The sequence below is a fragment of the Branchiostoma belcheri genome, unplaced genomic scaffold, assembly GCF_001625305.1.
Source record: "Branchiostoma belcheri isolate BF01 breed outbred unplaced genomic scaffold, Haploidv18h27 scaffold211, whole genome shotgun sequence".
Lineage (NCBI taxonomy): Eukaryota > Metazoa > Chordata > Leptocardii > Amphioxiformes > Branchiostomatidae > Branchiostoma > Branchiostoma belcheri.
Genome location: NW_017803614.1, coordinates 168,302 through 195,566, shown reverse-complemented (window position 1 = coordinate 195,566; position 27,265 = coordinate 168,302). Strand labels below are relative to the sequence as shown.

The following is a 27,265-nucleotide window of genomic DNA, read 5'->3' as shown; positions in this document are numbered from 1 at the left end:
TTGCATAATTGGTATCTGTTGACTGCCACAGATTAAATAGATTACATGTATAGTACTTAGAGCCAATAGGGACCATTCTGCAGTGATTTGTAGCGATTATGTTATGTTCAACTTTGTATAAAGTTCTTTAATTTCATTTGATGTTTCCTTTTGACTCCGACTTGGATGTATGTTTCTATGATTTCTGTACCCATGTTTATGTTCATGTTTATGTTTGGGTGTCTTATAAGCCTATATGGGCTAGGCGACATTCATTCATTCATTCATTCATTTATTCATTTATTGTACTAGAGTGGAATTTAGGGCACTCTATTCCCTCCACATGTAGTTTTTTTTCAATATGACATTTCCACAATGCAGTACATTATCCTGCACCGCATATTTACAAAATACACCACATAGATATAACGTTATTTTAATAAGCATTACAGGCCATCGTGCCCAATTGCAAGCTCGTCTAGTGTTTAATGATGCCGTTTGTGAACCAGAAGTCCCGGTTTCTAATCCCAGCCAAGGCGTCGGTATTCTGCTTACCGATTTGCGTGTAGGTTTAAGGAAGTTATCGATAGAAGTAGTAGCTTCGTACCCAGCCTCTCCCAGGGCTTCAGGGAAGCTCCCGCGGCCCACTGCATATGTAAGCACTGCAGCCGCCTGGAAGATGAGCCCGTCCCGGTGATTTTGTCCTGCTGGGAAACAGTCCGAGCCAGTCCCAGGCAGGCCAAATCACTTGGGCAGGCGGCTCTAGTGCATGAATCCCTGGGTATGTGTCCCGGTTATGAAGTTAAAAGCCAGCAGCACACAAACACTAGCACAGACCGACAGACCACACGGTATATATGGTATGCCTTTTAATGTAGGGGCACCATGGCATCAACCTAGGTACAGTAGTCTGCGCACTGAATACCAAGTGGGGACCATGACATATTGCCATTGTCAATGGACTACACACAGTACAGAGTACATATGGTATGCCTCCAGGGCTTCCCTAAGGGGGATTCGGAGACCAAATCACAACAGATAGCTATAGATGAAAGCAAAGAGGACAATGGACTATCACCTAAAGTTGCAATGGCGGCGGCCAGACACCTGCGAAATCTGCAATATTTGGAACAGCAGTCCCAGGCCTGGGCGTAAGTAGTTAGTCGTAAGGCGTAGGTAAGCAAGTTACTTAACAACAAAATGATATGTTAGCGTGTATCTGCGAGGATGTACCGTGAATTGAACCCTTGACCCTTGAACTGACAGCGCAATGCTGACGCAAGCCGTGTAAAACCTGTTCTTCAAGTTCTTAAAGCTAAAATACGGAGACCTGTACCCGTGACGACAAGGGGTTTTAGAAACATTTTCGGAGCAGAAAGTCCCCATGTTGCGGGTGTGTGAGAAACTCCGTGAGGCGGACGAGAAGGGCAGGAGGTACGGACTAGCCCGTGCGGAGACAGGCTACCTCCGTGCCCTGGTGGACGCCATGGCCGACACGGACAGGCTGGCGGAAGTGGAGATGCTGAAAACTCTGGGCGACGTGAACGTGGAGAAGGGAAGACTCGGGAAGGACGTGGGGAAGTTCAACACAGCCTTGGCGCTTTACATTGCTGCTATGGTACGGTGTTACCATGAAGAACAGGCAGATGGTATAGAACACCGCTACCACTACACGGAGAGGCTTTTACAAGGGGTGTCGTCACAGGGTAAGAAACAGCCAACTGAAGACAAGGAGACCACTACACCTGCAAAGGTAGCGGCAAAGTTCCAAGCATTGGACAAGAGACGGGCTACCGGAGGGAACACAGACTCTTTGCTGGTCAGTGGATACGCAAAGCTGATGGTAGAGGCGATAGTAAAAGACGACAGCGTGTTAGAAACAGAAGCGATCAAGAGTCTGGGTGACGTGTACCTGAAAAGAGGAACAGAAACTGGAGACACTAGAAACTTAACTAGAGCTACTGCTCTGTACAACAGGGCACTGGCGCGGTGTCACAACGTTCATGGAACAGTTGTCATTGTTCACCGCTTACTGCACACCGCAAAAATCAGGCAATATATCACCAACACAAGAGACAAGGTGAGTGAAATGCTTGTATGTTGATTTGAGCATTATGGAACTTGCCATTGCTGACTAGACTTCTGGTTTCGCCTCTGCCTGTTTATCTCCATACACCCCCTGAGGCAAAACAGATTATCGTGTCCTTTAATTAAGCTCAAATGCTTTTTCGCTACGATACCAGCTAGAGTTTATTAACTTTCTTGCTGAATTCCCCGAACAAAGTAATGGGCGGAGTCTGTACGGAATCTTTGAAAACAAAATGTTGAAGACGTTTTCAATATTATTTTTTTATGTCAAAGGTATTTATATTGTTTTTGAAAGGTGTGTGTGCGTGTGTGTATTTGTGTGTGTGTGTGTGTGTGTGTGTGTGCGCGCGCGTGTGTGTGTGTATGTGTGGTGTGTGCGTGTATGTATGTATGTATGTATGTTTGTGTGTGTGTGTGTGTGTGTGTGTGTGTGTGTGTGAGTGTGTATATGTTCGTGTGTGTGTGTGTATGTGTGTGTGTGTCCGTGTATGTGTGTGTGTGTGTGTGTGTGTGTGTATATGTGTGTGTGCATCTTGGCAGAAGGATGGAATGTGTCTTACTTCTAGCCTCCTGTGCAGGCCCCGCGGCGGTGGGGAAGAGTTTTAACGCGTTATTTTAGTATAGACAGCCATCCTACATAGCCGCCGAGAGAAAGGTTGCTTTTCCGCCCACGGGGCCTGATCCCATTCGGCAGAAAAAGGGAAATTAACTAGAAAGGCCAATATTTGCTTTGGAGCAAATACAGCGATGGGTTCACCACATTTTACGACGTCATGGCAGGGAAAGAATGAGAAACACAAGGGAAAACAATGATTTACATTGATATAATATGAAGTAACATACAACTAAAACAACAGTTGGATAGCTATTCCCTACTTTATTGGTTAGGATTTTTAATTGCATAATGCAAACTGTTGATTTTCAAAATAAATAAAAAAACGTTCATGCCCCGCATTCCAATGCTGGAGCAGAAAAGCTTGAAATACCTACCAAAACACTTGAATAAAGACATACTGTCAGTATGGAAATCTCTGTGCAGGTGTTAATCAAGTTAAATCCCAACAGCCAATCAGCAAGAAATGCTCTGTGCAGGTGGAAATGCTCTGTGCTTGTGTTAATCAAGTTAAATCCCAACAGCCAATCAGCAAGAAGTATAGAGGAAAGCTGCATGCCTATTGGTTGATGCCCTGCATTCCATTGTGATGACTCATGCCCAGACGTGGTAAACACGGCACACTAACACAGTAATACATTTGCTATAATACAGCCAAAAAACTCAAATAAAACCATTCTAAAAGCCTGTATCACAATAATTTAAAAAACGCCTAGGGGTATTTGCCCACTGTACCTCCATACCAAATTTCAGGACCTTGGGCCCTAAAATGAAGAAGCTGAATCCATTTAAAAAATGGCAGGAGGAGAAGGAGGAGGAGAAGAAGAAGAAACACCAGAAAAAGCAATATGGTTTCACCACACCACCATAAAAATCACTTTAGACAAATTGGTATGGACTTGCGAAGTTTCCGCACCCCGGAGCGCCCTCCGCCAGCCGACAATGGCCGAGGCTCAGCGTTGTCACGCCCCCGTGGGCATGGCTGGACAACTTTCTAACGGTCAACGGGTTCTGTGTGTGTTTCAAAAAAGTACACAAAATCTTACCCTGTTACCTGTCTTGTCGATCGCCATGAACGCGAGGGAAAGAGGCGAGCTGGCGGCCAAAGACATCCGGGGATCTTCCCAATTGAGAGAGGGTCACATTTGCGATACTACCGGTAGCAATTTTTGCGATATCTCATATGCACCCCCCCCCCCCTCTTACGATCCACTTTCGTGCGCTGAAGACAAGAAGTGTACTACTCGATAATATCTCTGATGAATTTCAACAAGTTGAATGAGTAAACACCTATATACATGTACAAGTTTTGGATTTTTTGTTGTTTGACTGGCCTGCCTAACGCGCTCTCGCTGCCGCAGATAATTTGCGGACGGGTGTGAATTACTCGTCGCGGGCCTGTGAATTGCTCGTCGCGGGCATGTTAATGAGCCCTTTGAAAGACTTTTCTAATCCCCATTCCCTTTTTTCTTGCCGAATGGGAGCAGGCCCCGTTAGCGAAAAGCAACCTTCTCTCGGCGGCTATGTAGGGTGGCCGGTTATATTAAAATAATGCGTTAAAAACTCTTTCCCACCGCCGCGGGGCCTGCACAGGAGGCTATCTTACTTCGCCCTTGTAGTTAAATGATGCCCTAGTAACTCGTACAGAAGCCGATGTCTGTTCACCTTGCATGGACCATGTTAGGTCCTGTTTTTTTATTATTTATTTATTTATTTATTTATTTATTTATTTATTTATTTATTTATTTATTTATTTATTTATTTATTTATTTATTTATTTATTTATTTATTTATTTATTTATTTATTTATTTATTTATTTATTTATTTATTTATTTATTTATTTATTATTATAGAGTAATACGAACTCCTTATGTTTATTCACTTCATTTGCTTAATTTCCTGAACAAAATTATGGGATGACTTGTACAGAACCATTGTTTTTTTCCTTTTAACCGTCATAGCCAGGGCAGCTCAACTAGTCAGTGGCTATTACAAAGGGCTGAGAAGGCATGACAAAACATTATAGCAACATATAAGGTGGCTTAACAATCAATGTCAGGTCGCTAACCTTCGACCAATGAAGTTCGAAGTTCATTTGTGGATTACAGTACCACTTGTTTATCATAAAGTGTTTCCTATCAGTTCTCGCAGAGGCCATCGCGTACGCAACGACAAAAAGACGTGAGAGGACGGAAAGGTCACTTCTCTGCCTTCTCAGCTGCGCCCTCTAACGACGGAACTAACTGTCAAGTTGAAGACGACATGTTAGTAACTCTATTTTTACTTGTCTAATGTAATATGTGTCATTCCCAGTCCAAGTAAATCTTGAATAGATATGGATGAATATAGGACCATTTGATATTTTGTATAGAAAAGTGGCATAATATTAAACCAGGTAAAATGTTTGGTTAAGGAACTCTTGCATTGATTTAAGTAACGTTAGTTGATAAATGTGAGGTAAGTAAATATGGAAAGACATATACTTTATGTCATTAAATGTTACTATGTGTAACATCGGTATAAAGCTGTAAAGATTTATGTAACAACACTAATGGGTGCTTTGCATACTGTTGCTTTATACAACACTTTTGTACTGCACTTGCCTTTGTGAAGTACGTTTGTTTTACAACCATGTTTATTTTCGTTGTTTAGCTCCTACCGCAGGTACATCCAGACGACAGACCGTGACGTGAGAAATGGAGACCTGGACGCAGCAGAGCAGAACCTAACAGCCGCCCTGAAGCTGGTTCATGGTCTGTTTTTTTTTTAGTTTTCAATCCATTTTCGTATGAAAGGTCTAAAATTCACAGTAGAAATACAATAAGTCAAAACTAATTTAATATATATTGAAAAAATCCGCATATCACTGTTTCTATCGATATCGTTTTACAAGTGACAATTTGATAATTTTTTAATTGACTGTCTCCATAACATAGATATCATTCATGAAAGTATCAATTTGACCCATCCCATATTTTTCCTAATTCTTTTTTCGTCCTACTTACAGATCGCAGTAAACCCAACAAGGCTAAAGAAGCCGACTGTCTGTGCAGGTTGGGTGACGTCTACGTCGAGCGAGGTAAGCGGACAGGAGAAGGTAGGAAATTCACAGAGGCGGCAGCTCTGTATAACGCCTCCATGGCCAGAACAGGTGGAGGCAAACAAAACATGGTAGCGAAACTGCAAGAAACAGAAAGTCAGTTTCTTAGAAACACATGTAACCTTGACTGTGAACCGTGTCCGTATAGCAGCACGTTAGATCACAGAAAGGAACTGGACAACTTGCGCGCCCGTGCAAAATCTAAGCTTGAAACAATTCATCAGGAACACAACCCTTATCAGTATGATGAAGACGATCCCGTCGTGAGAGAGGTAGAGATCAAACGAGCTGAAGCAATCAAGAACTTGTTCAAGAGCATCACAGTTAGAAGACAAGAGTTTATCCAAGTACTGACAGATGAATGCATCGCCAAACTCGGACCGCCTCCCTGTAAGTACACTTTCATCGGGTTGGGGTCACAGGCCACAGAACTGGTGACGCCGTACTCCGACCTGGAGTTTGCCATTCTGATTGAGGAGGGGAAGGATGATGATGATGATACACGAATGTACTTCCTAAATCTCACACACTACTTACATCTCAAAGTCATCAACCTTGGGGAAACCATCCTCCCAGCCATGGCCATCCCGTCACTTAACGACTTTCTCTCAGAAGACCCAGAGAAAGACTGGTTCTTTGACTCCGTCACACATCGCGGCTTCGCCTTCGACGGCTTTATGCCATGGGCTTCGAAGACTCCGTTTAGAAGAGACGAAACCAAAAGCAAACCTCCCGTTAGTCTCATCCAGACTCCAGCCAAGTTGGCCGAATATCAGCATCTGCACATCGCCCTGGCGGAAGGCTATCACCTGTCAGATATCCTCAGACGGGTGACCTACTTAACAGGAGACGAGTCTTTGGTGGAAGATTATGTGGAGAGAGTCAGCAAAAGTGTAGACTGTTCCCCTGCTCTGTCACTGTTGTCAGCAATGTTAATACTGAAAGAAAATGATCTTATTCGCGAAATCAAAAATGTGTTTCCTACGGCACAGCTTCTGGATGTGAAGAAGGAAATCTACCGTTTTCCCAGCGTGGCCGTTGATGTGTTGAGTATTTGCTGCGGTATCACGATCCCCAGTGTGTGGGGAATGATAGAAGAGTTACACATGACACAGCGAATCAGTGACGAAGATGCCCACCACTTGACTGTACTGATCAGCATCTCAGCGGAGCTACGGTTAAGAACGTACATTGCCAACGGAGGACAGAAGGACAGACTGTCTCCTCTCACGGAGATGAAAGTTCAACTCGACGAACATGATGTAGATGACACCTTCGTTGGGTCCGTTTTCCACATACCGGACTCTAAAATGTTGTTTAGGTACTACTATACAGCTATTCCGTTAAAAACATGCATTTCAGATACTGTCGCAAAGGAAAATACGACGACAAAGATATTCCCAACAGCCATCTTTGACACCTCATCTCAAATAAGGGGTCGAATATCACAACAGTTGTTGCAGTTTGACGCCTCGAAACGTTACTTTGAGACTGCACTTCAAGAGGCAAGCAGTGACGAGAAAAAGCAGTGTGGAATACTTTTTGAATTAGGCAATGTCTGTAGTAGTCGCGGTTACTATAAGGAAGCTATCAGCTACTACGAACGGGCACATAGCGTTGGAAATACTCTTCATCGCAAAATGTGTCCCGTATTTGTCTCATTACTTGAAAGCTTTGGAGCATGTTGGAGTGGCCTTGGCGATGAGAAGAAAGCTATCAGTTATCACGAACAGTCACTGAAGATGGCGAAAGCTATCTATGGCGAAACAACGACACATCCCATCATTGCCGCAGCACTAAACAATATTGGTAGATGTTGGAGTAAGCTTGGTGATCAATGGAAAGCTCTCAGTTATATGGAGCAGTCAGTAAAGATGAATACAGTTATCCATGGCGAAACAACGGAACACCCCGGCATTGCTTCATCACTAAACAACATCGGTGAATGTTGGAGTGAGCTTGGCGATCAGAGGAAAGCTATCAGTTATCTGAAACAGTCACTGAAGATGAGGAAAGCTATCTATGGCGAAACAACGGCGCATCCCGATATCTCATCATCACTAAACAACATTGGAAACTGTTGGCAGGACCTTGGCTATCCGAAAAAGGCTATCAGTTATCACGAACAGTCACTGAAGATGACGGAAATCATGTATGGTGAAACAACACCACACTCTCGACATTGCTTATCACTAAACAACATTGGAACTGTTGGACCGACATTGGTGATCATAGAAAAGCTATCGCTTATCACGAACAATCACTTAAGATGAAGAAAGCTATCTATGGCGAAACAGCACCACATCCTGACATTGCTTCATCACTAAACAATATTGGGAACTGTTGGCGGGACTTGAGTGATCGGAATAAAGCTATGAGTTATCACGAACAGTCACTGAATATGAGGAAAACTATCTATGGCGTAACACTCGGTTGGGTTAAGGCAGCCTATGGCCAACTATAATTAGTATTTCATACATATGGCTGTAACTTTTGATAGCTTGGTCGCATCACAACTTAACTTCACACAGTTCTAGTAGTACTTGAAACACATTGAATAAAGGTTATTTTGTTTTTACTACTTCTGAATTTTGGGTTAAAAATCAACATTTTGGTTAAAAAAAAGCTGTTTACTTCATGGCTTTACGCCCAAGCGGTAACAACACCTTTCATCATGATATTTTGCAAGTAGAAAGCCAACCCCCCTATTTATTATTTTTGTCCGAGGCTATTTTGTTTTAAATGACAGTTACATTGTTTTTTTTGGGCCAAAAACGTACAGAAACGGCTATTTTTCTGTCATTTTTTGTTAAATAATCGCCACAGTTAAAAAATTTCGACTTATATGCAAAATAGCCTCGGACAATTTTGATAAAAAAGTGATAATACGTAAACATGGATTACTCTAAAGATGAATTATGTTGTTTTCAGCTGGGCGTAAAGCCGTTTAAGTCATACTCCGTGAATAAAATGCGTAACAACGCGGGTTTACAGGGGAAACATACAAATGACCGCCGGTAACCCCGAATTCGAACACACGTTCTATTCGAATGACGTCATATCGAACATGGTGGAACATGATTCGGGTTCGAAACATGTTTGTGGCAATCGTGCAGACACACGGCGGAACTCGAACATGAATATCAGCCTAGGCCGCCTTAACCCAACCGAGCAACGCCTCATCCCGATATTGCTGGATCATTAAACAACATTGGGGGATGTTGGAGTGACCTTGGTGATTGGAGGAAAGCTATACGGTTATTACGAACAGTCACTGAAGATGTGGAAAGCTATCTATGGCAGCACAACGCAACATCCCAACATTGCATCATCACTACACAACATCGGGGCATGTTGGAGTGACCTTGGTGAACAGAGGAAAGCTATCCAGTATCACGAACAATCACTGAAGATGAGGAAAGCTATCTATGGCGAAACAGCGCAACATCCTGACATTGCTTCCTCACTGAACAGCATTGGGAACTGTTGGAGTGACCTTGGAGATCAGAGGAAAGCTATCAGTTATTACGAACAGTCACTGAAGATGAAAAAAACTATCTACGGCAAATCAACGCCACATCCCAAAATTGCTTCATCACTAAACAACATTGGGAACTGCTGGCAGGACCTTGGCGATCAGAGAAAATCTCTCAGTTATTACGAACAGTCACTGGAGATGTGGAAAGTTGTGTATGGTGAAACCTCAGCGAATCCCGACATTGCTTCAACATTGAACAACATTGTGTCATGTTGGAGTCAACTTGGTGATCAGAGAAAAGCGTATCACGACGAGTTAGTGAAGATGGAGAAAGCTATCTATGACGAAACACCCCCAAATCCCGACGTTGCTTCATCACTAAACTACATCGGGGCATGTTGGAGTCAGCTTGGTGATCAGAGGAAAGCTATCAGTTGTTACAATAAGTTACTGAAGATGACGAAAGCTATCTTTGGGGAAAACACAATAGATCCTGTAATTGCTACATCACTTAATAATATCGGTAAATCTTGGGAAATTTTTGGTGATCACAGAAAAGCCATGATGTATTACGAACAGTCACTGCAAATGATGAAAGTTATTTACAGGGACAATACGTCTCATCGCAACATGGCAACAGTTCTTAACAACATTCGATTATGTGCAAGTGCCTTCCGTGATTAGAGTAAAGCCATTAGTTATGATAAATCGGTACCCAACATCAGTTTTTTTTTATTCACATATATTTATTGAGTATTGGGCAAAAAGCAAAAGTTGCTTATATAACACCTTCTACCCAAAAACATACAACGAGTATAAAACACATTGACAAGATACATGCATAAAACCAAGATAAATACAAGCAAGACAAGTTGGTGATCTATCAATTACAAGAATCTACCTGTACAGTAAATGAAGTTTTGAACTACCTCAAAAACATTACAGTTTTGTAGGTGTGAGAGTGATGTGGACCATCGATATAGTAACGAACATAGGGAAATGTCATTGAGATGCTGTAGCTCTAACTATGTTGGAGAGAGATGATAACAGAGTACTTCTTTGACTGGAATAAAGTTTACAATGTAGAAAGTAGTGTTCAGTTGTTTCACTATGATAGCCACATTTACATGTAGGGCAGTCAATACAATAATGTTGAAATAGATGGAAGTGTAACTGACTGAAATTTAGACGGAGCCTTGTGTGATGGACAGCGGAGTGTCTTTGGCCATGGCAGAAATTGAAATGTTTTGTCGGTCTGTTGAATAGTGAATACAAGGTACGGGAGACGACGATATATTTGTAACCGTCCGGCAGTTTTATAACATTTACAGTCATCTATTTACAATACATAGATTATGTTGAATAAAGAAAAGTTTTCTCACAAATGGCTAACCATTCACCCTATTTTTGCGACATTTGACTATCCATAACCTTTTAGGCAGGCGTAGTGTAAGGTACTATTTTTTCAACATTCTACTATCCATAACCGTTAGGCAGGCCTGTTGGAGGCTAACAATTTCCCGATATTCTACCATCCATAACCCCTCAGGCAGGCCTGGTGGTGGCTCCTATGTTTGCCGATATTCTACTATCCCCTTAGGCAGGGCTGGTGGAGGCTACTATTTCCGCATATATTCTACTATCCATAACGCCTCAGAGAGGCCTGGTGGAGGCTACCGATTTACCGATATTCTACTACAGATAGTCTCGTAGGCAGGCCTGATGGAGGCTACAATTTTTGCCAATATTCTACTATCCATGACCCCTCAGAGAGGCCTGGTGGAGACTACCAATTTCACCTATATTCTAACCCCTTAGGCAGGCCTGGTTAGAGGCTAACCGACCTGAAAGCCGTTGCCAGAAGAGACCAACACGTCACGTGTGCACGAGGCACAGCTGTTTAACCAGACCCACATCCGGGTCTCCACATCCACACGTTTCCCAGCTTTCTCCGGACCCGCACAACTGGTGACGGAGTTTTGCTGTCGGCATGTTATTTGCCGTTGTGTTTAGTAAACCCCTGTCTGTGACAAACTGTGGCCACGTTACGTTCCTCTGTTCCTCACCTGTAACTCTACAGACTTGCTCATGACCAGTGCAGCTCTCATGTCCAGGTGGTACGACTACTATTAGTAGTACTATTATATAAAAGACTGTAATTATAGCATTATGCAAATTAAGTCCTTATTTGCATAATTTACATCTAATTATGTACAACTCTCTCCCAGCTACCTACTCACCAAAATTGATGAAAATGCGTTGTTCCTATCTGGAGTTATTGGCTTTTAAAGGTTTCGCCAAAAAGTCACCTGCAGTTCCAGAACAATCTGCTAGGAGGACCAAATTCACACCACTTATTTCTGACAGGAAAAGCTATCTGTCACCAAAAAGTCAAGACCATAGCATGTTCAGGACAAAAGATACCAAAAACCGGAAGTTCTGCTGCAGTACCAAGGTCATCCACCAGGAGGCCCATATTTGCCTTGACCTTTGTCTTGCCAAGACGTACCAGCATACCAAATATCATCACAATCCATAAAGGCGTTATGAAGTTATGCTGACCACGTAGTTGCGGAAACACACACAGACAGACACACACACACACAGACACACACACAGACAGACATACAGACAGACACGCCAAAAACAATACCTCCATTTTTCATGGAGGTAATAACAGCAGTAACTGGTAATAACAAGTTAGATAGACAAGCTGCTGTTCAACTGGATGCCGCTAGGAGATCACAAAAGAACCAACAGAGCACTACATAACAGGCAGCCATAAATAAAAAGATATATGAGTAGAACACAAAAAATTATGTTTAAAAAAATGCAAAAGTATACAAAATGTGATTATCAAAAACGAACAGCCTAAAGCTCTGATATAGGGTCAAAAACTGTAACAAAACCGTAAAAAAATCCCTCTAGTATAGCTTTAATTCCAGAATGGCAAGAGAACATGCACAGACCAGCTCCACTGCTTACATGCTTCAATTTTAAAATAAACATTTACACCTCTCAGTTATCTACCAAATGAAGAAATGAAGGGAAATGCCTTTCCTCTTAAGTTAAAGCTTACCCCATCCACCCTTCTGCCTCAACTGCTGGGTCGGTCCCACCTTGCTTCTTCGGGGTTGCGGATGTCTCCGAATGAAAGGGCAGAATGGAGTGCGCGCGCGCCTTATAAGGGGTTGGTTGGTGACGTCATTTCGGATGACCAATCACAGTGCAGTGAAGATAATGAAAAAAATGTCACCCATAACCCGTCACACTGCGCTGAGCAGAGTATTTACATGGCCTTGAAAACTCCACCCTCTTCAGTATCACCCTCAAGCTTCTCACTGATAGACCCTCTCACATATACTACTTGTTCTAAATTGTTCATATCATTGTTCATATCTGATCTCCGGTTTTGATATCGCGTGATCTGGACATGATAGAAGCACGAACTTGGGTTGTAAATAAGACAACACCCATTTAATTTGTTTCTTCTCAGATTTTGTCAGAAAAAAATGGAGCGACAGGGGTACATGGGGCTTACATAACTCAAAATAAAAACAGGATTATGCCACCGTCTGACCGTTTCAAAAACATATCCAGTTGCTTGAGTAACTGTTTTTTTAGTAGGATTATGCTACTTTTTACCATATTGGTATTATGAATTGAATTCCTTCCATAAATCTATGTTGAATCACCCCGTCTTTCTTACGAATTTTCACACTTCTAACGCAATCCACGCCAGCCTGAACCTGGTTGAAGATTACCCACCAACATCATTGTTGGCGGGGAGCGGATCTTGGGGAGCGGACCAAAAGCTAACAAGGCAGGACACCGGGTCTACGTTTTTATTCAACTATAAAGACGACTACAAGGACAAGAAACTCCTCGCTATCTTCAAGTCTGTGCAGGAGAAGCAGAAGGAGCTGGAGAAGAGGGGAGGAGAAGCCTTAAAGAGGTTAAACTCCTTGGATGGAGACACTGAACTCCTTGAACTGTTCCTTCAGGAGTTTGACTTTAGTGCGCAGGTATGAACTCTACTGTACGAAAATTAACGTGCAAAAAGTAAAAAAAAAAAAAAACTATTGTTTTTGCCCCGCTTTCTTATCTTCAGTTCCGAATTAGGTATCTTTCATTTGTACATAATGTAATAATGTAAATTTCCTCTTTATGTCATATGTGTATTTTTAACTATGTCATCTGTTGTTTGTATTGTATGATCTTTGTATGAACCCTGGAAGACTAGCCAGTTTTGGCTAAAGGGTATCGTAATAAAGGAATAAAGGAAACAAATTTCAATGACCTGGATTAGACGGCTGTCACCATGGTAACTAAAGTTGTAGCGGAATAACTTACATTAAATATCGAGAGACATAACAGAGTTGTGGGGCTTGTTACCATATATATGAAGATGTTTGGCTAAGCATAAACAGAACAGTACTTTGTAGGCTATATCGCGTGTGTTCGAAATGTTACAGTTCTGGTTAAGTTTTATTTGTTTTCTGGTTTCAGGACATGTTTGACCTCCTCCCCGTCACGACAAACTTGGACTCTTCCATCAAGATGGCGATCAACTCTGCGATTGGCCAGGCATGACGTCACGCAACCTACTGACGTCACGGAACCTACTGACGTCACGCAACCTACTGACGTTATGCAACCTACTGACGTCAGGCAACCTACTGACGTCATGCAACCTACTGACGTCACGCAAGCTACTGACGTCATGCAACCTATTGACGTCATGCAACCTGCTGAAGGCGGGACGGCCAAATAATAAGCAACGAACCAAGTGTTGGTGGCAACCTGATACAAAAACCAATAAGTGTGCAGAGAATGCCATGCCGATGCGGGTGACATGTCCCGGGCTTGAGACACTAAGACTTAGACACTATACCCAGTAAAACTCTCTTGTGTTGCTTTACAGTATATATAGTAGGACTATATCGAGTTGCTTTTGACTACATGTTGTTATGGTGTATTATGGTTGTTAAACGGTTTCTGTATGTAAATTTGTATAGCACAAACACTTAGTTTAATAGAAGTTGTCTTTGTTACTAATGATTAAGTAGTACTCAGTCTCTTAGTGTCACTGACGAGAGTTACAAAATGTAGTGGATGCTATCTGAAACGTCTGACCGTTTCCAAAATCATGTCCATCTTTTTGAGAAATTGCTTTTCGGCGTATGAAGTGTTTCGTTTATGCAAACAACCAAAACGGCCTCGGTTTTGAAATATGGCATTAGCATAACATGAGTAATTTCACCTGCACTTCACATGGCAGTCATTAGGTGGCGCTATATTGGGTTGTCTTTTCACCTGTTTGATCGAAGGTTGCACTAAGGAGAGAGCAACGTTTAAGTTTTGTGGTTCGAATAAAGTTTACCATGTTTTTTCTTCCTTTCTGGGGCATAAATGGTAGTTGTTTCTTATTTTCCAAGCTGGAGTTCAAACGTATTTTGGGCGTGTTCAATGAGTTTCACGGGGATTTTCTTTTTGTACCGGTCTCGTTTTTTCGACAGTCTACGGTGCCGCATCGGATACGACCTTGCCGATTTCATACTGCTTTGTCAATTTGATACTGTCTTTTAAACTTTCAGATTTGATACTGACTCGCTAGTTTGATACTGGCTTGTAGTCACCAAAAGATCTGCTCGGAGATAAGGTCTTGCTGTTTGCTATGAAAACTTTCAATATAATAAGTAATCAAAACAAAACAATTATAACTGAGACGGTGCGACTTTATTAATATGTATTGTGCAGGTATATTGGCAGTAAAACTACTGAAAGTTAACTATTTCTACAGAATTATACCAAAACGCAAATACCAAACGAAATATCAAGTGATGTGAAATTATTTTCTCGAAAAGAGTTGGGATTTTCAAGGTATGAGTGGTGTAAACATTACAATCTGCTCTTACGCAGCGTGCACATACTGTACAAAACTGGTAAAGGTGTTTTACCGCGTACAGGTTATAAGGTGTTGCAAACCGACGCAATTTGATCATTTTACAGATAAAAATCAATACTATTGGCTTAATTTTTTTTTCAAACCAAATGCTAGATAATAGCTAAAATAATATAACTATCTATAATAATATAACTAGTTAATAACAAGTGTTAGTGTAATACGTCGATGAAGGTTAGACATCCAGGTAATACGATACGCCAAAAAACAGTTACTCAAGCAACTGGATATGATTTTGAAAACGTCAGACGTTTCAGCTAGTATCCACTAGCTTTCGTCAGTGACTGAGAGACCAGAGGGGAAAGCAGGTGTTTAAGTACAACCTGTTTATTGATATGCAAATAAAGTGAAGACAAATTTTTGGAAGTCGAAAAAGGAACAAAAGTTAGACAAGTCAAGACAAAATGATGCAAATTAGTCTGACAGCTCCTGTTATACAGAACAGGAAGGGGGGCTACGAGTCGATCTTTCCGGCACTTGGGATTTGGCACTCCCAGCCCCGAGGACAGACAACACTTAAGCTCCTGTTCTGTATAACAGGAGCTGTCAGACTAATTTGCATCATTTTGTCTTGACTTGTCTAACTTTTGTTCCTTTTTCGACTTCCAAAAATTTGTCTTCACTTTATTTGCATATCAATAAACAGGTTGTACTTAAAAACCTGCTTTCCCCTCTGGTCTCTCAGTCACTGACGAAAGCTAGTGGATACTAGCTGAAACGTCTGACGTTTTCAAAATCATATCCAGTTGCTTGAGTAACTGTTTTTTGGCGTGTTAGTGTAATAGTCCAGGATATTAACCAATAACATGGTTTACAACAATAATATTAATTCTAAAAGACATTAACTATAGATATGGATCCATTTATTGTATGATCAACAAGTCTGCTATGTAAAAGTCCACTTTGAGGAGTCACTGTAAACAATTAAATGTTTTTGAAGGATAAATATTTTTTTTTAAATCTACATAACTACGATGTCTACTTTTTGCAAACTACTGAAATGTACAATATATTTCGTATCTTAGTATCATGATCTTAAGATGTAGTAAGTATTAATTTTGATTTAATGTATTTCTGAATGTACTAAGATATTGGATAGCGTAATATATGCTCGCGACTTTTGTACAAACCTCACAATTCAGCCGTAAGGTTGGTTTTGGTTTTCAATAAGCAATAAGCGTTTCTTACATTTCATAAATCTTTCTACAAATAATTCACTTGAATGTTTTGACAGTAATCAGATCTTTGTCAGAGAATCACAGAGGACAAACAAACGAACACAGGTATTGCAGTTCTTGTATGACGATGTCACTGGTAGGGTGGATGGCGTCCCCGTGCCATTGTTGTGCTGTTGTCATTTCCCAGGCATCTACCAGAACAACGTTCATCCCCTCAAACATCTCTCTCATCACCAAGTCCAGCTGATACGCCAGCCAGTCTCCTGCTAGAAGCTCGTTCCCCGTCCGTGTGTTGGCGGACTTGATGACCACGAGGGTCTGGGGACTCCTCTGATGCAGCCGTTGAATCGCAGCTCGGATGGCCTCCATCCTCTCTCTGTACATGTCCACAGGGTACGTGGTGAAGTGAGCCCAGACAGAGATTCCGACAATATCGTTTTGCCCTCCTTCGATTTCATCAATGACGTTGGCAACGTACTGTAGGTGGAAGGTCCGGGTCCATGCGCAACGAAGAGGCGGTCCGTGAGAACGATATTTTACCGTTATGTTGTTTACTGTGTCACGGGCAAGCAGAGGTCCAGTCTGGTGGATGGCGTCTGGAAGTGGCCTGTCGGAAAGTTTTAGTAGCTTCACCAAATGTTCGTACCACTGTCGTATGGTGGAGTCTCCCATGAAATGCAGGGTCTTTCCCCTCAGACATGTCCTCCATTCTGATTGGTTGGAGAAGTGTCTGTTATGACAGACTAGTGAGTTCCAGACGCCTCCTTTATAAAATCCGGAGATCTGTGGGGTTGGAAGTCCCGGCATGCACCGCGTGCGATTGACCAATGGGTTTAACCCTGTTTGAAAAAAAAGGATTATGTGCTGTCAGTGCTCATTGTCTTCATGCTAATAATATCATGTATTTCTGCATGTATTTACTTGTTTTCTGTATTCCTTTGTGATAGGACAATACACTTCGTCTACCCGTGGTTATCTAACAGTTTTACAGTTTGAATTACAACACTGCATGGTCTTTTGCAATTTCAAACGTTTGCCCACAACAAAAATATCTAATTGTAACTCATATATTTTTGTCGATTGTATTTAATAGTTATAATTGTACGATAGATTGGCTTTGTAATCTTGTTAATTCACTGTCACAATTGGTGGCATGTACAATAGTTAGGCAATTTAACTTAGAAAAACGTGGAATGCAGTTAGTCTTTGGACTTACCGCTTGTGACATAAATCTTTGATGGGGATCCAGATATGGACTTCTTTATTCCATTCAGCCCTCTTTAACAAGGATAAACACGTAAATGACATGATGTAATAATTTATTGACAGGTTGGAAGAACGCAGATTGTTCACAACAAGAACAAACACTTTTTGATTGGGCATGCTGCCATTAATTTAAAAAAATTAATATAGAGAAAAACTGAGCAAACCAGCGATTCATTTGGGCCAAAATGCAGGATTGCAAATCTTAATTTCTTTGATCACGAGAATCTACAAGAATCTAGATAAGTGGCGAGGTTCCTATGAGAGCTGGCACGAAAATTGAACAACAGAATTGACTTCAATATGCAGAGGTACAAACAGAAAGTCACACACAAGACATTTAAATATATCCAATTCACTTAAATCATTCTTGATGAGGAAATATGTCTGAGATTGACATTTATTTCTTAGCACACTTCTGTCATTATTTCATGCTGCTTCAAACGCTTTAATAGCGCCACAAGCTACCTCAGATAGCTAAAACCAGTGTAAGATATGAAGCAGCAAGCAACTGTCTGTATTCCGTCGTTAAAATCACGTTTTCTTCTCACAGGTGCTATGTGTCAGGATGATATTGATTAGGGTCCGTTCAACTTACGTATGCTACATAAAGAAATTACAAAACATTGACTTTAAAAATCAAGTACTGTAACTGCTCAAAAAAGTCTTTTGGTGCCTTTAAAAAATCCTTGCGTTTTTTTTTAATGTTACTCTATGTCATCCTTGCAGAGAAATGATAAAATACATGCCTGCCAAACAGTTTTTCCTCTCCTTTTCTTAGCAGCTTGACAGACGTTGGAAGCCTGCCGTGGTACCCGGATGTGTTACAGGAGATGTTGGCGGCTTTCTCACAGTACCACCTGACTCCTGCCTGCGGGTCGGAGTAGTTACACACCGGGGTGTGGGTGTTCAACACGGCCGGGTCTACGTTACACCTGGTGTCGACTTTAGCCTTACCGATGAGGTACCGTTTCACGAACATTATCTTATCTACAGGATGCTCCCAAACGGTTCTCTCTATGACTTCTATAGCCTGACGTGGGTGAACAAGTTTGACAATAATGTTCACCTCTCCTGCCCACAACAGTTTAAAGGTTGCCGTGTACGTACCATTTTTGTGGTCCGTGATAATTCCAACTGCACCAGACTTAGTTTTGAGATTAAAAATGGACGCCCGGAAATAGTCCCCTGTATTGGTTATTATGTTCCCTTGTTTGTTTCTAGCCGAAAAAACAACGCGTAACGTGTCTCCAACCGTGAAGTTTTTAGCGGAGTGAGACTGTAAAGAAAACTTCAGTTGTTTGAAGTACATAGCCGAATATTGGTGTATAGAAACGTTCGGTTTTTTGCCATGTATCTCCGGAAAAAGCTGTTTAACAGTAGCAGGTGGGTTTGGTATAGTGGTATTAGATTGTATGGGTCGGGGATGCGGTGTAATGATTCTAGAATGAATGGGATGGGGAACAGTGGTCCTAGATTGTAGGGGTTGGGGATGCGGTATAGGTTTTCTTGTGCGTATGGCAGGAGGGTTTGGTGAAGGTTTCCATGATCTATCCTGTATAATAAAATAAAGAATAATTTGTGATTTTATCAAAGTAACAGTGAATAAAAAACATTTAATGCGAACTGTCCGTGAGATGTGCAGAATTGCGTAACATCTTTTCTTCTGTGTGTATCAAATTTAGCACCGAAGAGTAACGTAGATTTGCCTCAGGCACGATTCTAGATACGCATGGGCTATCCAGAACCGTGTCTTCATGGTTCTGGATACAAGACGGTTCTGGATACAAAGACTCTGTACCAGCCGCTTTCTAATTTAATAAAAACGTGTTGCTGAGATTGTAAAAATAATATATCTTGTATTACATTACCCATGTGACGTATATAATATACCTGAACACCGTACATCAGCAAGCTCATAAAAACGAGCACCATGGTGATACCGAGGAAACATCTCACTCTCCTTTCCATCGGTTTCGATCCGCCAGGCATGTCTTCGAAGAGAAATAGAAGAAGAAGAAGAAGAACTTTATTGCGCAACAGATGTAGCGGGTACAACGTATGGCAAAATGATATATACATAGTTCGTGGTGTTAACATACGCATCTGGTGGTGTTGAGAATATCTAACAGTTCTGCTAACTATAATAGGAATCTGGTCTGTTTCATAAACAATGTATAACAAAAGAGAGACACTAATTATACTAATCTAACTCTATTAATACAATGTAGTAATAAATTGTGTCAGGAATTAATTACGTTTTCTCGTTTTGTCATGGAATTGTGTACAAATTGGCCTACATAAGTGGAAATGTTGACGGGGCATGATAGTAACATATAGAATATCTCTGTCTTTGTATGGGGTAGTGTTACATTGGTCTTACTAAATAAATATGCAATATAAATTATATCAAAAAAGACTATTAACTGTTATTTTCAAATTGTTCAAATTTTTTATTCAGCCTTTGCAAAAGAAACCATAGTGTTTTTGCTCAGTTTCTTCCTCTTCTTCTTCTCCTCCAATTAAACATTTAGCAAGCAATTAAACATTTATACACTGAACCTTCGTCATTTTGTCCGAAATAGATGTCAATAAATTATTTCATGAGAAAAAAGGGTAAAGAAAATTGCCAAATTCGGGTTTTAGAACCCGTTTTAAATTTTAGAATCACGGGAAGTAGAAGTTCATACAACTCCAGAGCTAAACCTGGAGGGGACAGAGCACTGAGACTCAGTCAGTGAGGAGAGGGACAGTGTGGAAGGACCAACTTGAAATAATATGGAAGATGATTTAATGAGAAGTATTCTATATATTAACATCTGAATGTAAAAGAAGAAATGAATGATGCAGCTTTGGCTGAGGAGGATGAACTGGACAAGCCGCTTGCGAGGACGAACTCATGACACTTTCCTTTAGCCAGTAAACACAGGCCAGTAGTTAGTGACCACCACCAGAAATATCACAGACACAGTTCTGGAAAATCAATGTTGCTATGTTTGGAGTTCAATGACATCGATTTCTATTCCTCAAATTGTTAAAACAACTTCTTAGTCGTTACTGTTTATTCACAATGAACTTCTGTATTTTTTTTATTGATTTTGGAAATAAGGGTATGATTTGCATGTTTTTTTTAAGCTATGGTCTTCGTAAATTAGATCACATTATTTGATGTGGAAAAGCCGATATTTTATATATAAATATCCATTGAAAAGATTTTAAATTCTTTATCAATCATGCAAATTACACCAACCTATTTGCATAATGATGTTAATTATGGTCTTATCTACACATGTCACAAGTATTGAATTCTTATTATGTACCAGAAATTGTAGCTTGGAACTCCCGGCCCCTGACTAAATATCATAACAACCCATCGAATCTGGTTATGATGACCACAAATATGCGGAAACACACTTAGAAAGACAGCCCCCCCCCCCACACACACAGGCAGACAGACCAAAACAATACCTCCATATTGCTTGGCAAAAAAATCTGCCTTTATTTCAAATCTTACGTGGTCATGAATGTTGAACAAATGACACGGAGTATGGTATGGCGAATCATCAACTCTTCAAATTTATTTCTTTACATTTTCGTCTTTTTTGTATTATTTTGGCATTCTGCGACATTGGTATCGTTTTCCAATATTTTTTTGTGCAGCTTACATTATATATTTGCTAATTTTGCAACAATTTTGTACGATTCATAGTATGGCTGAAAACTTTTTTTTTGGAAACGGCCGAAAATTCATGCGCGCGCGGATGTCATCCATATAATCAAATCAACATGGCCTTATGGGCATCCATCAAATATGACCTTAATTGAAGGGGGTGAGCCACACCTCACGGCACGTAAAAGAGCCCACCACACCTTTCGAAAAAGAGTAATTTGGCATACTTAGGTGTTCAATGGTCCAAATAATTCTACACTAGATTTTGGGACTCACTACAATTGTATGGGATTCTTATGTACCAGGCAGTTTCGCTTGAATCTCCCGACTCATTACCACATATATCATAACAACAATCGAAATCTGGTTGAGTTATGATGACCACATATATGCGGAAACACACTCAGAAAGACAGCCCCCCCCCCTACACACACACACAGGCAGACAGACCAAAACGATACCTGCATTTTGTCCAACGAACACTGCGAGGAGGGGCACCAAAAAGTTAAGAGTAGAATTAGAGTTTATATATACACATTCGTCGATCTAATAGCGTCAGAGCACGCACCATACGGGCACAGCTCTTTTCTGTTGATTTAATTTACCAGTTAAAAGCATGATCCTGTTGTCTATCTGAGGCTGAATATCCGTGTCGTTTGGATATGTTATTATCCAGTTGCTTCAGTAATAATCGTCTTGTGTATTTAATGACGAGTTTGTCTAACCTTCATCGACGTATCCAGAACAAATACGTTTTGGTCCGCACACGCCGGGATATATTCCTACTTTTATTAGTAGGTACTTGTGGTCGTGCGGCTCGGCTCGTAACCAAGAGGTCCCGAGTTCAAACCCTGTCATGCTACCGAACTTGTATCATTACGAAATACATTTTACCCGGCTTTCTTCACTTCAATTAGGCAAAATGAGTGTTTCCATATTGCCCGTTTATGGCATAAAAATAAGTTAAAAACTTGAGTGTGCCGTTACCGTGTCTTGTGATATATATGTTGGAATAAAAAAAAACTTTCTCGATGTGTGACTACCTCCCGATCGAAAATACGAAATGTAACTACTCATTTTCACATGAGTTGAGGAAAAAAATCGTTGAATTGTCTTTCCCAATTTTGTCAGGGATGACAACCCGGCATCACCCGATTTTGAGCATTTTGAAGATCCCTATCACTATAATATATCAACATGACTCTCCATATAAATTCAACTAACATATCATTCTGAAATTTAGCTGAAATTTATTCTCCTAATTTAGCACAAAAAAATGAAAGAGCATACTCAATAACCTCTGAGCACTGATTACATGTATGTCCCAGAACGTGGAAACATTCCGTGCTCTTGTTGAATTTCCACGCCAATAGAAATGCCAATAAAAGGAAAGTTTTTCGTCAATAAACCTTTTGTAGTATTTTTATGATAATTAAATGAGCCTCACAGTTCAGCTCCTCAGAATATGTCTTCCCATTAACGTGATGGGTGTGGACCCACATGTCATCTATAATTCAGCTTGCGTTAATTATGTTTACACGGTCCAAGGACATTATACAGATGTGTCCTTACAGGGTCATATCGTGTGAGACATGTCTAACATGACGTTGCCCATTGTCAGTACATAGCGACTCTCGCGAAAGGCACTCAACACGACTTTCTTCACTTCACTCAAGTGGAAATAAGTACCTATCTTCGGTTAGGGGCATCCATCGAATAGGACGTTAAATGAAGGGGGTGAGCCACACCTCACAGCACGTAAAAGAACCCACCACACCTTTCGTAAAATTGTATGACCATGCCAAGGTACTCACTACATACAAAACACACGGATGCGATCCTTCAGCACGGATAGCTGTGTTTTGGGGCACTGTTTTTGGTATGCTACGCTTTAAAATGCTGGAGGTAGAGTTTTCAATGTCTTCATTGTCAAATAATCTTTATTCACAGTTAGCTGTAGTGTTTCACAGTAAGGGAGGCATTTTTATATGCAAAACTAAGTCAACATGGAGATAAAACCTTTCATTTTCTAATGGAATTAACTGGAAACAGCATTTGGTGGTAGAGCGAGGCCGAGGGTCACAACCTGCCGTACGTGCAACTGCATGCTGTCTAGGTGAAAAAAGACCCCCCCCCCACACACACAAATTACCTACCTACCCAGTACCTAGCTACCCTCACCACAAACAATACGCTACATATCCAGTACTTCCTATAATAATAAACCATGGCAGGACACAAATATTTGACCGCAAATGCAGGTTTATTCAGACTAATTAAAAATGACAAAACTATCTCTTAATTTAAGCATGCTTAATCTAATTCATAAATGTTAAGGGAAAACGTGGCTATTATGTTGTTATGGGTTTCAAAAAATGCTAATATTGGTGAATGGTGATTACTATATATATGTACTACCAGGGCTCGAAATACCCATGTGCAATGTGCAAAATGCACATGATTTTCAAGATTTGCACTTAAGAATATTTTGAATGTGCAATTTTGCACCTGGAGCAGGAAGGGGAGAGGGGCGTTGCAGGAAAAGAAGCAAAAATTAATTGGGATGTGACGCCCCCAGCCCCTAGGACTGACAACACTTGTGAAACAACAGGAGCTTCTTGACTAATTTGCATCATCCTCTTTTTGCCAATGTGCAATAAACATTGTCTTCACTTATATGCATATCAATCAATAGTTCTTGCTTATTAACCCGCCATTCTCCTGCAGTCTCTTAGTGTCACTGACGGTAGTGGATGCTACCTGAAACATCTGATCGTTTCCAAAATAATATACAATTAAGTAACTGTTTTTAGCGTACCTTATTACCTGGATGTCTGACCTTTTTTTAAATTGCACTTACAATTTTTGTCCATGTGCAATTTTGCACATACGTTCTTTAACATCTGAATTTTTTAATAAGAAAAGAATGAAGCAGCTCTGACTGAGGAGGAGGAACTAGACTCACAGCTTGTGGGGACTACATGTACCTCGTGGCACTTTCCGTTAGCCAGTAAACACAGGCCAGGAGTTCGTGTCCACCACCAGACAGGTTAATTGAAATATCACAGTTCTGTAAAATCACTGTTGCTGTGTTTGGAGTTCAGTGACATCGATTTCTGTTCCCCAAAGGGTTAGCCAAACAACTTGTCAGTCGTTGTGGTTATTCACAATGAACTTTTGTATTTTTTATTGATTATGGAAATAAGGGTATGATTTGCATGTATTTTAAGTTATGGTTTTCGTAAATCAGATCACATTTTTTTAATGTGAAAAGCTCCATATTTTATGTAGAAGAAATCCATTCAAAAGATACAAATTCTTTCTGAACTAGAAAGGCCAACATTTGCTTCGGAGCCAATGTAGGAATTTCACTCATTACCCTTCCCTAAACAAAAATGAAAGATTCTAAATAAGCCATACTGGAATGATACTGCAATTATCTAATTGAGATCAAGGATACAAGGACAAGCAAACTTTTAATCTCGACAGCTTTATTCACAAAATTAGCACTTGACAATTGTCTCCCATTTATTTTACAAAGATCGATACACACAGCTTTACTTTACACTTATATATTGCAGGCATCTAAATACAACTACTAATAATGACAAGATTGTAACTACTCTGAAGCTCTAATTGCACAGAATTGGAGACTATACCGACATGATCTATATATACTTTGAAACCATACATTCAAACATATTGAATGAATAAACTACACACGACTTACAAATACAAGTGTGGCGTCGTGTGGTGTAGCGGTACATCACTGGACTACGAAGCGGGGAGACCCGGGTTCGATTCCGGGTCGTACCCGAAAAAGTCCGAACATGCGCCCCGACGTTGTACCCTTGGGAAAGGTACTTTACACGACTTTCCTCACTTCACTCAGGTGAAAATGAGTACCTAGCTTTGGCTAGGGACGTCCCTCGGATAGGACGTAAAATGGAGGTCCCGTGTTTGGGAGAGTCACACCCCACGCACGTTAAAGAACCCACCGCACTTATCGAAAAGAGTAGGGGACCTTCCCGGTGTGAGTGGTTCAAACCTTACAGCCTGGTCTCGGGGTTGACATGTTTGAAAAGGTGGTAGTCACCTGCTATGTCAATCCTTCCACAAATGTGGTAAATCTTTATAAATAAATAAATATAAATAAATAAATACTAGGAACCTGTACTTAGGCCACACCATTTTAATGTGTTGGTTCTCGGATTCGCCTCTTCATTATTTTGATTTGCAAAAAAAAAAAAGATTCTGGTTCTAAATCAACTTAAAAATGCTCAATGCCCCCAACAGTTGAGGAAAGTTCTTTTCTTCCTAGTTGTTACAGCTTTTCCATCTATATGAATTCAGTGGTTTGATGAAAAGTTAAAAATTCAATGTTTGAATTTTAACCCAGCCTTCTGTGTTGACTTAATGGCTCCTATCCTAGCATTGACTCTACCTCTGCTTGCTTGTCATCCTGCTGGCTGGGTTGCTTCTCCGTTTTCTGCTCTTCCTTCCATGCACTCAACCTCTCAGTCAATTTTTTCTTCTTACGTCTAGGCATTTCTGAAACGTTTAAAATACCAGAAATTACAGGTATGTGTTGATTCTGCTGACTAGAGATACTTTTACCTTATAAAAAATGTAGGAATACATACAGTTATGAAGTGAATAAAATTCAGGAGCCATGCACAAGTTTGTAAGATTTTTATTACGACCACAAAGTAAAGAAAGCACACCATCAGATTTACGAGATTTTTTATCACCACCTCAAAATTCAGTCAAGAAAGTTCAAATAAAGTTACATAATCCGTGAACCGGCAAACGAAATCCCCACATTTACAACTATAAAGTTGTGTTGAACCCATATTAATAGCCAAAATTTCTGCTACATTTCTCCGTTTCCCTAGCAAGTGATCGCCCCCCTCCCCCATATCGTCCAAAAACAAAGAAAAACACTGGTCAAAATCCTCTATAATCAGTAAACCGACAAACCGAAGGCACTCGTTTACAACCACAATGTTGAGTTTAAGCCATTTTCATGTAATCACTTACCGCAAATAAGGTATTACCCCGGTACTACAGCCGTCAACTTCAACATTTAGAACGACGAACAAACCGGATGTTACAGTTCGCGCGAGGAATGGTGGGATTTTTCTTGGGGCCTGTATGCCGTTTTCGTAAGGCGTAATCAGGCCTTTTCAGCTTCATAATACGTAGACAACCTCCCAAAAATCAACGTAATCCGTAACAGAACAGTAGCTGCAAAGCGTAAAGTAGTTATAAGGTCTGAGACTTTAACGTAATTCGTAATATTGGCGGCGAAAATTTTGCATAATCCGTAATCACTATCCCCCATGCATGCCCTCTTCACTATACTTCTTGTGTCTTGTTTTTGTTGGGCGCCCGCGCTAATTAATGTCCTTATTACAACGTATTACAGCACCCACATATCCCTACGTGCACAAACAATGGTCTATAGGAGGAACTCTGACTATCCACTTCTTACCTGATGATATTTCCTGCTATTTGACGCACAATATACTGCCAGTCACTGGCGAGAACCTGACGCTGGCAGCAGAAGTCGTCTGCAGACGACCGACCGTAAAAATGATCACGTGACGCCTATGACCAATCAGCGTCAGCGGAAGAAATTCGCGGGAGATTCGAAAAGCGTTCTATGATTGGTCTGCGTCAGGTTGATGCTTTTATGCCCATATTTGGGCATGCCTCTGAATTCCTTTCTTATTACGTCACGCGCGTACGCCCCTACAGTACTTTCCTATGGGGACCACTAAAAAGCAAATAAAACGATTGTAAAAGCTTGTATCAAAAAAATTTAAAAAACGCCTAAGGGTATTTACCCACTCTACCTCTATACGAAATTACAGGTAATTTCGCCCAAAAATGAAGGAGTTGAATCAATTTAAAGAAGTGGCAGGAGA

General features: G+C 40.7%; 2 protein-coding genes and 1 long non-coding RNA gene across 3 annotated transcripts; 1 reads left to right on the top strand and 2 right to left on the bottom strand.

Annotated features, from left to right (window-relative positions):
- Window positions 1-1,363: 1,363 nt before the first annotated feature.
- LOC109469918 lies at window positions 1,364-13,852 on the top strand. Its single transcript, XM_019768679.1, has 6 exons — window positions 1,364-2,059; window positions 4,824-4,945; window positions 5,334-5,434; window positions 6,394-6,592; window positions 13,002-13,284; window positions 13,769-13,852. Exons 1-6 carry the CDS (start codon window positions 1,364-1,366, stop codon window positions 13,850-13,852), a joined length of 1,485 nt encoding a protein of 494 aa, XP_019624238.1.
- Window positions 13,853-16,408: 2,556 nt separating this feature from the next.
- Window positions 16,409-19,657, bottom strand: LOC109469917 (NXPE family member 3-like). Its single transcript, XM_019768678.1, has 4 exons — window positions 19,559-19,657; window positions 18,415-19,220; window positions 17,619-17,680; window positions 16,409-17,241 (listed from the first exon to the last, which is right to left on the bottom strand). The coding sequence occupies exons 1-4, from the start codon at window positions 19,655-19,657 to the stop codon at window positions 16,481-16,483; spliced, it is 1,728 nt and encodes a 575-aa protein (XP_019624237.1). The 3' UTR covers window positions 16,409-16,480.
- A 6,168-nt stretch (window positions 19,658-25,825) lies between these two features.
- Window positions 25,826-26,454, bottom strand: LOC109469926. The gene is made up of 2 exons (XR_002140221.1): window positions 26,376-26,454; window positions 25,826-25,886 (listed from the first exon to the last, which is right to left on the bottom strand). It is a non-coding gene; the product is annotated as an uncharacterized LOC109469926 (long non-coding RNA).
- Window positions 26,455-27,265: the final 811 nt, after the last annotated feature.